We start from the raw sequence: 13482 nt of genomic DNA on the forward strand, positions 1-13482 counted from the left end.
TACATATATATATATACATACATACACATATACATATTTATTTATATATGCATATTCATATATATGTACATATATACATATTATATATCTATCTATATATAATACAAATACATATATACATATACACACATATATACACGTATACACACACACACACATATATACACACACACATATATACATACATACATACATATATATATATATATATATATATATATATATATATATATATATACACACATATATATATATATATATACATACATATATATATATACATAATGTATATATATATATATATATACATATGTATGTATATATATATATATACATACATACATACATATACATATACAGGTAAAAGCCAGTAAATTAGAATATTTTGAAAAACTTGATTTATTTCAGTAATTGCATTCAAAAGGTGTAACTTGTACATTATATTTATTCATTGCACACAGACTGATGCATTCAAATGTTTATTTCATTTAATTTTGATGATTTGAAGTGGCAACAAATGAAAATCCAAAATTCCGTCTGTCACAAAATTAGAATATTACTTAAGGCTAATACAAAAAAAAGATTTTTAGAAATGTTGGCCAACTGAAAAGTATGAAAATGAAAAATATGAGCATGTACAATACTCAATACTTGGTTGGAGCTCCTTTTGCCTCAATTACTGCGTTAATGCGGCGTGGCATGGAGTCGATGAGTTTCTGGCACTGCTCAGGTGTTATGAGAGCTCAGGTTGCTCTGATAGTGGCCTTCAACTCTTCTGCGTTTTTGGGTCTGGCATTCTGCATCTTCCTTTTCACAATACCCCACAGATTTTCTATGGGGCTAAGGTCAGGGGAGTTGGCGGGCCAATTTAGAACAGAAATACCATGGTCCGTAAACCAGGCACGGGAAGATTTTGCGCTGTGTGCATGCACCAAGTCCTGTTGGAACTTGAAATCTCCATCTCCATAGAGCAGGTCAGCAGCAGGAAGCATGAAGTGCTCTAAAACTTGCTGGTAGACGGCTGCGTTGACCCTGGATCTCAGGAAACAGAGTGGACCGACACCAGCAGATGACATGGCACCCCAAACCATCACTGATGGTGGAAACTTTACACTAGACTTCAGGCAACGTGGATCCTGTGCCTCTCCTGTCTTCCTCCAGACTCTGGGACCCCGATTTCCAAAGGAAATGCAAAATTTGCATGGTTGGGTGATGGTTTGGGGTGCCATGTCATCTGCTGGTGTCGGTCCACTCTGTTTCCTGAGATCCAGGGTCAACGCAGCCGTCTACCAGCAAGTTTTAGAGCACTTCATGCTTCCTGCTGCTGACCTGCTCTATGGAGATGGAGATTTCAAGTTCCAACAGGACTTGGCGCCTGCACACAGCGCAAAATCTACCCGTGCCTGGTTTACGGACCATGGTATTTCTGTTCTAAATTGGCCCGCCAACTCCCCTGACCTTAGCCCCATAGAAAATCTGTGGGGTATTGTGAAAAGGAAGATGCAGAATGCCAGACCCAAAAACGCAGAAGAGTTGAAGGCCACTATCAGAGCAACCTGGGCTCTCATAACACCTGAGCAGTGCCAGAAACTCATCGACTCCATGCCACGCCGCATTAACGCAGTAATTGAGGCAAAAGGAGCTCCAACCAAGTATTGAGTATTGTACATGCTCATATTTTTCATTTTCATACTTTTCAGTTGGCCAACATTTCTAAAAATCCCTTTTTTGTATTAGCCTTAAGTAATATTCTAATTTTGTTACACACGGAATTTTGGATTTTCATTTGTTGCCACTTCAAATCATCAAAATTAAATGAAATAAACATTTGAATGCATCAGTCTGTGTGCAATGAATAAATATAATGTACAAGTTACACCTTTTGAATGCAATTACTGAAATAAATCAAGTTTTTCAAAATATTCTAATTTACTGGCTTTTACCTGTATATATATATATACATACATATATATATTTTATATATATATATAAAATATATATATATATATATATATACATATATATACATATATATGTATATATATATATAAAATATACATATATATAAAGTATATATATATATATATATATATATATATATATATATGTATATATATATATATATATATATACAGTATATATATATATAAAAAAAAAATATATATGTATATATACATATGCATATGTGTGTAATATATATATATACATATTACACACATTTATATATATATATACACATATGTATATATATATACACACATATGTATATATTATACACATATGTATATATACATATATATGTATGTATATATACATATATATACATACATATATATACACATATATATATATATATATATATATATATATATATATATATACACATACATGTTTATAATGCGACCATGACTTTTAGACAGTTGTATTAGTCCAATAAATACTTATATTGCAATGCAAATAAAACGCATGTTATCGAAATAATTTAGTCTTAATTTATATCTGAGTGACCAAGTAAAAAAATGGAAAATCAATTGAACTGATCTGTTTGTATCACAATTTTATTGATCATATAGCAATGACTTGAAATGAAAAATGAAAAAAGCTTTGACTTAGCTAATTTTGTCATTTTAGCTTCACTACATTTCTCTGGGGGATGACTTCAGTGCCGGATAGTTTGTTACTTAGCTTCCTACATTTTCCAAGTGGCTTGCCCAACACTGTGTACCTCCCACTACCATGGGTGTGACTTGTCTTCACATCTACAGTTTCATCAATATTCTTATCGTAAAATGTCAAAAACTTTTTGAGTCACATGGTGTCTTTAGACTGATGTACTATCACCAATGAGTCCGATTTGCGTCTTTGCCAGTCAAAGTCGGGGTTAGATGGGCCTATTATACTCCACCCGAGCTGTGTCCGCTGTGCAAAAGGTTCATTTTTAGCGCCAATGATAACTTCAAGTGGCGCTAGAGCTGATGGGCAGTCATATCCTATCAAAAGACCCACATTACAGTCTTGAAATGGTGGCAATTTGTCTGCTAAGTGTTCCAGGTGAGGCCATTGTAGTGCCGTCCGACTCGTAGGAATCTGACATTTATTCATCGGAATAAAGCCACGAGCGTAGGCTTGCTTTATCTCAATGTGACTGTCCAAGTTCAGTCCTCTTACTTTTAAATCTTGAACATTCTTGCTTGCTATTATTGTGTCCGTGGCCGTCATAGTGCTCAGTTTTAGTTTCACTGATTGGCAACCCACATTTAACTTGTCCAGCACATCTTCCAAGATGAACGTGGAACTGCTCTGAGCGTCTAATATCGCGTAGGTAAGGACTTCTTTATCCGGCTCAACCATCGCTGACACAAAAACGGGAATAATACTCGACGTAGCCGACGAACGTCTGGTTGAGTGATGTACATCCTGGCTCCGGAGGCTGTCGGTGGGAGTAAAATCATTCTTCAAAGGACTTGGACTGGGTTTTGGAGTCCTGTTAGAATGCAAACTGGTTGGATGATGGCGGTGACATGTACTACAAATGTGTCTCCTTTTACATTCTTTGATGAAGTGTCCCTTCTTCAGACATCCAAAACACATACCGTTTCCATAAATGAATGCTTTCTTACACTCGGGAGTCTTCGCGGCAAAGACCGGACATCGAGCAATGTCGTGACCGTTCTTTTTACAAACACAACATACTGATATCACTTTGATGCTTGGTGCTATTTCTTTGTTCAAGTTGGGATCATTTGTTTGTGGAGCTCTCTTCCTTAGTGGTTGGCTGCCCAAAGCATCCCTGTTCATTAAGGACGGCAAGGCATTAGCATAGCAGACGACCTGCGCTTCTTTGCTTAGAAACTCAGTAAAAAAGGCAAAATTTGGATATTCCCCTCGGTTAAGTTTGTCAACAGCTATTTGACTCCATTTATTGATCATCCATTCAGGTAGTTTTTCAAGAAGTTTGTGGTTTTCTTCACAGCTGTTCAAAAAAGCCAGTTCTTTATCATGTGGAGTTGCTTCACTACAGCTTTTTAAGAAGTCTGCAAACACTTTCAGTGCCAATGGGTCATTGTCCCGGATCTTGGGCCATCTCCTCAGCTTTTCTCTGAAGGCCCTTTCTACGATGACGTTTCCCTTTCTTTCTTCGTTCCATGAGTCTTCTTTATCTCTGCGGAAATACGTTTTAGTGGCATGGCGCGCATCCCCGATAGAATAATCATAATCAACGATGTTTTGAGCTGGTAGGGGCTTTCTGTTGGTAAAAGACATGGAGGATATTCTCCCGTCAACATATGTCAGGGGTTTACCATTGAAGATTGGTATCGGAGGTACTCGTGGACTATTCATGCTCAATGAACTGGCTTGAAATCGACTAAAAGGCTCCAGAGGAGAGACTGTCTGAGGTAGGAATGGCATTACATTTGGATTCAGTGGTGTTCGACATTTAGCTTCTTGAAAAGCAGAGTCCGCCTCATTTTCATTCACATAAAAGTTAACGACTTTGCATCTGTCGCATGTTTTTACGTGATATTTCTTATTGTCCTTTTCTGCATGAAACTCCTGCATTTTACGTCCGTCCTCTTTATGTTTCAGCAACAGCATGGTCTCTTGAAGCTTGCAGTTGTGCTCCCGCTGGGGTTCCGCATCCACTCTTTTGATGGAGCTGGTGCTTGAATTTGAATGGTCGCTAGGTCTTGGCGGCTCTGTTATCACTGAAGTGGTGTCTCTTTTCGGTGGTTGTGACATTTTGTCTGCTCGTGTGAATCCGTAATCTCTACTTCAAGTGGCTCGTGTCAAGAATTAGGCCTTCTGGGGGTTTGATGATCCTGTTACAGAGTGCGAAAATCAAGATCTGATGTTTATTCCCCAGATGGAGTTTTCTAGCATCAACCTAGAAGGGAATGCAAAGTTGTTTTACATTTGGTCACACTTAGAAATAACAGTACAATAACACTCAACAGTAACCATAAGTCACCGTAAAAACAAACAATACGGTGGAAATAATGATCTGAACCCGTTATTTTGGAAGTTTACCTCTTACAAAGACATGAAAAGACCGGGGCCGATAACACATTTTGCTGGTTGATGAACTGTCCCACAAATTATTATTTGTGGCCTAGAAAAGCTAGAAATAATAAAATACCCTTTCTGGCTAAATGTATTTGTTCTTTTTATTTTTGACAATTTTGACAGAGAAATGTACTGCATATGTTTTATACTTTGATATATCTGATCATACAAGACGTTAAAAGCATTTTATTGTTTCTTTTGATTGTCAAAAATAACACTTTAAATATCTGCTCGTCACCTTGACTTGCAATTTCAAAGTAAGTTGTCCACAAACTGTTATATAAATAATACATATAATAATCAAAGAGTTTTGTGAATGAGGCTATTATACATTTATATTCATTTATAGGTACTGTTACAAACATACCAAATTTTCCGGACCATAGGGCGCACCTGATTATAAGGCACACTGCCGATGAGTGGGTCTAGTCAGGTCTATTTTTATACAAAAGGCGCACCGGATTTTAGGGCGCATTAAAGGGGTCATATTATTATAAATTTTTTCTAAATGTAAAACACTTCCTTGTGTTCTACATAACATGTCATGGTGGTTCTTTGGTCAAAATGTTGCATAGATTATAGTTTACAGATCATCTTCAAGTCACTTTCTAACAGTCGTTTCAGGATACCCCGTTTTGTGGGCGGTCCTATTTACGTGGCTCACCTTCGGCAGCGTCTTTTCTCCGTCATCTTTGTTGTAGCGGTGTAGCGTGCAAGGACGGGGGTGGAAGAAGTATGAAAAAAGATGGAGCTAACTGTTTTATTGACATTCAGACTTTACTTAAATCAATAACAGAGCAGCATTTCCTCACCCGGAAACAACAACAAATGTGTACCGTGAAATACCGTCCGTTCCTTGGGTGAATAACGTAAACTCACTACACCGGTATGTTTTAGCGCTTTCATGGCGAGTTTACTGACAGATATAAGTAAGAATTTTACACTACTTTATATTAGAAATGGCAACAGCGGAGGATGAATGTCCCATAACAAGATAGAGAAAAAGAAGAAGCTAGACTCCAAAGGTGGATGCGCGCAATTTTTCAGGATTTATGCAGATCCCAAATAATTGATGCAGTACTGCCTGAGGGATCCAAGGTCACGAGCACTCAATGTTACGTGCAGTGTTTTCTCCAGATTCTCTGAACCTTTTTATGATATTACGGACCGTAGATGGTGAAATCCCTAAATTCCTTGCAATAGCTCGTTGAGAAATGTTGTTCTTAAACTGTTCGACAATTTGCTCACGCATTTGTTCACAAAGTGGTGACCCTCACCCCATCCTTGTTTGTGAATGACTGAGCATTTCGTGGAAGCTGCTTTTATACCCAATCATGGCACCCACCTGTTCCCAATTAGCCTGTTCACCTGTGGGATGTTCCAAATAAGTGTTTGATGAGCAGTCCTCAACTTTCTCAGTCTTTTTTGCCACCTCTGCCAGCTTTTTTGAAACATGTTGCATGCATCAAATTCCAAATGAGCTAATATTTGCAAAAAATAACAAAAGTTTTCCAGTTTGAACGTTAAGTATCTTGTCTTTGCAGTCTATTCAATTGAATATAGGTTGAAAAGGATTTGCAAATCATTGTTTTTATTTACGATTTACACAACGTGCCAACTTCACTGGTTTTGGGTTTTGTATGTATTTCACTCAATCAAATACAAGCGCAATAAACCTATTTCAAACCCTTTATTAATGTTATTTTCTGGATTCTGTCTCTCTCTGTTAAAATAAACCTAACCCCCAAAATCTGGACCGTTCATGTCCTTGTAAGCAGATAAACTTAGCCAGCTGGGGATGAAATATTTACAGTATTCCAGTAAAGCATGGTCTATTTCCACAATGACTCAAATTCAAAATTAACTGCACAACATATTTTGGTGGTTCCGTACCTGGTTCTACGCATTCCTTACTTGTCTTGCCTCATACCTTGCAGCTTGTCCCGTCACATTTTTAAGAATTGTGCACATACTAATAATAACCCCAGAGAGCGCTGATGCTCTATACTATATGACATCACCTCACATCATCGTGGTGATAGTTTTCCACATTGAAAAAGGGTTATGTCACTTTAAAGGCTTACATATCATTAAAGAATTGCATCGGGTTTTCACAGCTTTGACGACTGGAGAAATAAAGATATTTTACCGATCATGTTTTACTGAAATACGGTAAGTTCCGAGCATCTGCTTCCATAAGGCATGAATGAAGCACATTGCTATGGTAAGTACTGCAATAGTACCTCAACTTACAAGCACAGTGAGTTCCACAACTGGTAACTCAAAATACTCCTATCTCGAATGAGCCCCGCACATTGAAATTAATTGAAATCAATTTATTCTGTGCTTGACCATTCCAAAATACAATTTTAACATGGAGCATGCATTTTTAATAGAAAAAACAAACTTTGTTTGAATAACAATGCAATAGCATGTACTACAAACAACGACAGTAGTTTTATGAATTAGCCCGTAAACACGCTTACAAAAGGTAAATGCTGAACAATATTATTACTTCTATGTCATGTAACAATAGGAACTAGGAAATTGCTGTTTATGTTGCACACAGACGCATTTGAGTGACGTACCGGAGAGATCCGAGTTGACAACAAATTATGTACAGTTTGTCGGTACATCCATACTTGCCAACCCGGGAGGGTTGGCAAGTGTAGAATGATGGAGGGCGAGTTCTTGGTTTCTTATGTGGGTTTATTGTTAGGCAGTTTCATTAACGTCCTCCCAGCGCGGTAACAACACACAACAGCAGTCACGTTTTTGTTTACCAGCAGTTCGTCTGCCGTAAACAGCAATGTTGTGACACTCTTAAACAGGACAATACTGCCATCTATAACATCAATAACATATACGGCTTTTAGAGAGTGCAGTGCACAACTGCGCACACAACAAGGAGACGAAGCAGAAGAACGAGGAAGATACAGCCATGGCGACGCCGACGCCGAGTAAGATGAAGAAATACGCTTTGTTGCACCTTTCCTGCCTGAGTCCAGCGATTAGTTGCAAATCTTGCTTTATTGATTGCTTGCACACAGCCAATCCAACACAAAACAAACTAGTCCCCGCCCGCACTCACGCTACAGCTCCCTCTCTTCTCTCGCCCACACACTCACTGACGTCACTCACCTCACATGCTCACCTATTAAAGGGCCACACACACACATACGCTACTCTCATAACAGCTTGTAAGTTCCAAGCCGCAGCTGCGATTGGACCTGGATAGCCTCCGGGAAGAAGTAGTGGACTACCAAGTGCTTGGCACTGAAGATCTTCCTCAGGAAGCAAAGATTGACCGGTTTTGGGCCATGCTAGGGAGAGATGGAATATTCCAGACTCTAATGCATTTGATGAAAGCACTTTTGTGCCTGCCACACATCAATGCATCATCAGAGAGGGTGTTCAGCATGGTTTGAAAAATAGTGACGGAATAGAACAAGGATCTACAATTCAACCCTTAACTCAACAATGAGTAGATGAGTGTTATGTGCGTGTATATGTGTAAATAAATGAACACTGAAATTCAAGTATTTCTTTTATTTATATATACATATATATACATATATATACATATATATATATATATATATATATATATATATATATATATATATATAGCTAGAATTCACTGAAAGTCAAGTATTTCTTAGATATATATATAAATATACTCCGGCTTCCTCCCACCTCCAAAAACTCCTACCACCTCCAAAAACATGCACCTGGGGATTGGTTGATTGGCAACACTAAATTGGCCCTAGTGTGTGAATGTGAGTGTGAATGTTGTCTGTCTATCTGTGTTGGCCCTGCGATGAGGTGGCGACTTGTCCAGGGTGTACCCTGCCTTCCGCCCGATTGTAGCTGAGATAGGCTCCAGCGCCCCCCCGCGACCCCGAAGGGATTAAGCGGTAGGAAATGGATGGATGGATGGATATATATATATATATATATATATATATATATATATATATGAAATACTTGACTCGGTGAATTCTAGCTGTAAATATACTCCTCCCCTCTTAACCACGCCCCTAACCACGCCCCCACCCCAACCACGCCCCACCCCCGACCACACCTCCCGACCTCCCGAAATCGGAGGTCTCAAGGTTGGCAAGTATGGCTACATCTGTAAGTGCAAGTTAAAACTCTACAATGCAAAGCGAAAGCCATTTATCAACAACACCCAGAAATTCCCAGAAAAGCCGCATAAAATACCGGAGACCCCGGACTGTTGAACAACTCATGCTGTACATCAAGCAAGAATGGGAAATAATTCCACCAGAAAAGCTTCAAAAATTGGTCTCCTCAGTTCCCAAACATTTACTGAGTGTTGTTAAAAGGAAAGGCCATGTAACACAGTGGTAACAATGCCCCTGTGACAACTTTTTTGCAATGTGTTGCTGCCATTAAATTCTAAGTTAATGATTATTTGCACAAAGAAAAAAGGTTTCTCAATTCGAACATTAAATATCTTGTCATTGCAGTCTATTCAATTGAATATAGGTTGAAAAGGATTTGCAAATCATTGCATTCTGTTTTTATTTACGAATTACACAACGTGCCAACTTCACTGGTTTTGGGTTTTGTGTTTGCCATCATTGGTACCTTTCCGCGGTCTCACCGGTGCCACGTTTGACAGCTTTTCAACCCCTGACGTGCTGTGCAACTTCGAACCGCACATCTTCACTTTAGAGGGTTCCACTCGATCGAGAACGCCGGAGAATTTGCCAAAACAAAGAGGGCCTATTTGTTCAAGTTGGCTAACCTCCTACGTGCCTCCACGCTTCCATGGATGATTCCCACATCAAACGCTGCCGAGCAACCTCAGTCGCATATGACTCCCACGCATCGCCGTGTCCTTTCACCTCGTCTCACTCCCAACGCCAACAAGCCTGGTCATTTAGCGGGGAGGCTAATGAGGCTCCTGTAACAGCCTTCTTTTCAGAAAAAAAAAAAAAGACTCCGATAGCAATCTGACTTTGATTTGGCCAGTAGAACTGAGACGAGGGTAAATGCATGTGTTCTCGTATGTAAGGGTGGAGGTTTGTGAGAGAACTTTGCACGGAGTAACTGAGAACGTACTTCCAGGCAGGCTAGACCAGATCTTTCCCCAATCACGTCTGTGGCCCATGGATGGAGTAGACCCAAGTGCATATCACTGTTTGACACTGTTTGCTGCGGACTGATTGCCTGGTTCTGGTGGGGTTTGGGGGGCGAACAGATGTGGAAAGGGGATATATAAGTATATACATTAGGGCTGCGAATCTTTGGGTGTCCCACGATTCGATTCAATATCGATTCTTGGGGTCACGATTCGATTCAAAATCGATTTTTTTCGATTCACCGCGATTCTCGATTCAAAAACGATATCTTCCCGATTCAAAACGATTCTCTATTCATCCAATACATAGGATTTCAGCAGGATCCAACCCAGTGTGCTGACATGCAAGCAGAGTAGTAGAATTTTGTAAAAAGCTTTTATAATTGTAAAGGACAATGTTTTATCAACTGATTGCAATAATGTAAATTTGTTTTAACTATGAAATGAACCAAAAATATGACTTATTTTATCTTTGTGGAAATATTGGACACAGTGTGTTGTCAAGCTTATGAGATGTGATGCAAGTGTAAGCCACTTATTATTATTATTTTCTTTTTTAATTATTATTATTTTTTTATAAATGTCTAATTATAATATCAATGAGGAATTTAATCACTGCTATGTTGAAATTGTTACTAATTGATACTGTTGTTGATAATATTCACTTTTGTTTCACTACTTTTAGATTGTTCTGTGTCGTGTTTGTGTCTCCTCTCAATTGCTCTGTTTATTGCAGTTCTGAGTGTTGCTGGGTCGGGTTTGGTTTTGGAATTTGATTGCATTGTTATGGTATTGCTGTGTATTGTTTGGTTGGATTGATTAATAAAAAATAAAAAAAATACAAATTGAAATAAAAAAATAAAAAAATCGATTTTTGAAAAATAAGAATCGATACTGAATCGTACAACGTGAGAATCACGATTTGAATTCGAATCGATTTTTTCCCACACCCCTAACATATACATATATATATATATATATATATATATATATATATATATATATATATACATACATATACATACGTACATATATATATACATACATATATATACATATATATACATACATACATATATACACACACACACACACATATATATACAGGTAAAAGCCAGTAAATTAGAATATTTTGAAAAACTTGATTTATTTCAGTAATTGCATTCAAGAGGTGTAACTTGTACATTATATTTATTCATTGCACACAGACTGATGCATTCAAATGATTATTTCATTTAATTTTGATGATTTGAAGTGGCAACAAATGAAAATCCAAAATTCCGTGTGTCACAAAATTAGAATATTACTTAAGGCTAATACAAAAAAGGGATTTTTAGAAATGTTGGCCAACTGAAAAGTATGAAAATGAAAAATATGAGCATGTACAATACTCAATACTTGGTTGGAGCTCCTTTTGCCTCAATTACTGCGTTAATGCGGCGTGGCATGGAGTCGATGAGTTTCTGGCACTGCTCAGGTGTTATGAGAGCCCAGGTTGCTCTGATAGTGGCCTTCAACTCTTCTGCGTTTTTGGGTCTGCATCTTCCTTTTCACAATACCCCACAGATTTTCTATGGGGCTAAGGTCAGGGGAGTTGGCGGGCCAATTTAGAACAGAAATACCATGGTCCGTAAACCAGGCACGGGTAGATTTTGCGCCGTGTGCAGGCGCCAAGTCCTGTTGGAACTTGAAATCTCCATCTCCATAGAGCAGGTCAGCAGCAGGAAGCATGAAGTGCTCTAAAACTTGCTGGTAGACGGCTGCGTTGACCCTGGATCTCAGGAAACAGAGTGGACCGACACCAGCAGATGACATGGCACCCCAAACCATCACTGATGGTGGAAACTTTACACTAGACTTCAGGCAACGTGGATCCTGTGCCTCTCCTGTCTTCCTCCGGACTCTGGGACCTCGATTTCCAAAGGAAATGCAAAATTTGCATGGTTGGGTGATGGTTTGGGGTGCCATGTCATCTGCTGGTGTCGGTCCACTCTGTTTCCTGAGATCCAGGGTCAACGCAGCCGTCTACCAGCAAGTTTTAGAGCACTTCATGCTTCCTGCTGCTGACCTGCAGTTACACCTTTTGAATGCAATTACTGAAATAAATCAAGTTTTTCAAAATATTCTAATTTACTGGCTTTTACCTGTATATATATATACATATATATATATATATATACATATACATATATATATATATATATATATATATATATACATATATACATATATATATATATATACATATACATATATATATATATATATATACATATACATATACATATATATATATATATATATACATATACATATATATATATATATATATATATATATATATATATATATATATATATATATATATATGTATATATATATATATATATATATATATATATATATATATATAAGGGAAAGGGGATCCCACTGGGATGAGTTTTTCTTACCCTGATGTGGGATCTGAGCCGAGGATCATACTTACATACCCTCCCGATTTTCCCGAGAGACTCCCGAATTTCAGTGCCCCTCCCGAAAATCTCCCAGGGCAACCATTCTCCCGAATTTCTCCCGATTTCCACCCAGACAACATTATTGGGGGCGTGCCTTACGGGCACTGCCTTTAGCGTCCTCTACAACCTATTGTCACGTCAGCTTTTCCTCCATACAAACAGCGGGCCGGCCCAGTCACATAATATATGCGGCTTTTACACACACAAAAGTGAATGCAAGGCATAATTGATCAACACCCATACAGGTCACACTGAGGGTGGCCGTATAAACAACTTTAACACTGTTACAAATATGCGCCACACTGTGAACCCACACCAAACAATGACAAACACATTTCGGGAGAACATCCGCACCGTAACACAACATAAACACAACAGAACAAATACCCAGAACCCCTTGCAGCACTAACTTTTCCGGGACGCAACAATATACACCCCGCCTACCTCAACCCCCCAGTCTCCCAAATTCGGAGGTCTCAAGGTTGGCAAGTATGCCGAGGATGTCGTCGTGGCTTGTGCAGCCCTTTGAGACACTCGTGATTTAGGGCTATATAAGTAAACTTTGATTGATTGATATTCTTTGCAGCATTATGAAGAATGAAATTCACCAGTGGAGCATGTGTGACATGGTGAACACGCCCCCCCGTTTTTAGTACCAGTCTGACTTTCACCGACTCAAAAAGTGCCTACTTTTTTCACCCATTGAAAAAGTCAAAATAACTAATGCAGAAGTGGAGAGCGTTTCCACACTTCCTGCTGAAAAGAACTCGTGCAATGGTTCTAGTAAAACAGGAA

At 38.4% G+C, this 13482-nt stretch overlaps 1 protein-coding gene across 4 annotated transcripts in view; it reads right to left on the minus strand.

Moving 5' to 3' along the window:
• Positions 1-2555: 2555 nt before the first annotated feature.
• The window catches only part of LOC133612624 (uncharacterized), a 247069-nt gene continuing 236142 nt past the window's right edge, over positions 2556-13482 (minus strand). For 2 of the 4 annotated variants that reach the window (XM_061970211.1, XM_061970209.1), the window contains exon 3: positions 2556-4820. In XM_061970211.1, the coding sequence (XP_061826195.1) occupies positions 2809-4740 (1932 nt within the window). In that variant the 5' untranslated portion in view covers positions 4741-4820 and the 3' untranslated portion in view covers positions 2556-2808. Of the gene's footprint in view, positions 4886-6957; positions 7024-13482 lie in introns of those variants that run through there. The other 2 variants (XM_061970212.1, XM_061970210.1) reach the window with 2 other exon arrangements.

This window comes from Nerophis lumbriciformis, linkage group LG10 (genome assembly GCF_033978685.3).
Source record: "Nerophis lumbriciformis linkage group LG10, RoL_Nlum_v2.1, whole genome shotgun sequence".
Taxonomy (NCBI): Eukaryota; Metazoa; Chordata; class Actinopteri; order Syngnathiformes; family Syngnathidae; genus Nerophis; species Nerophis lumbriciformis.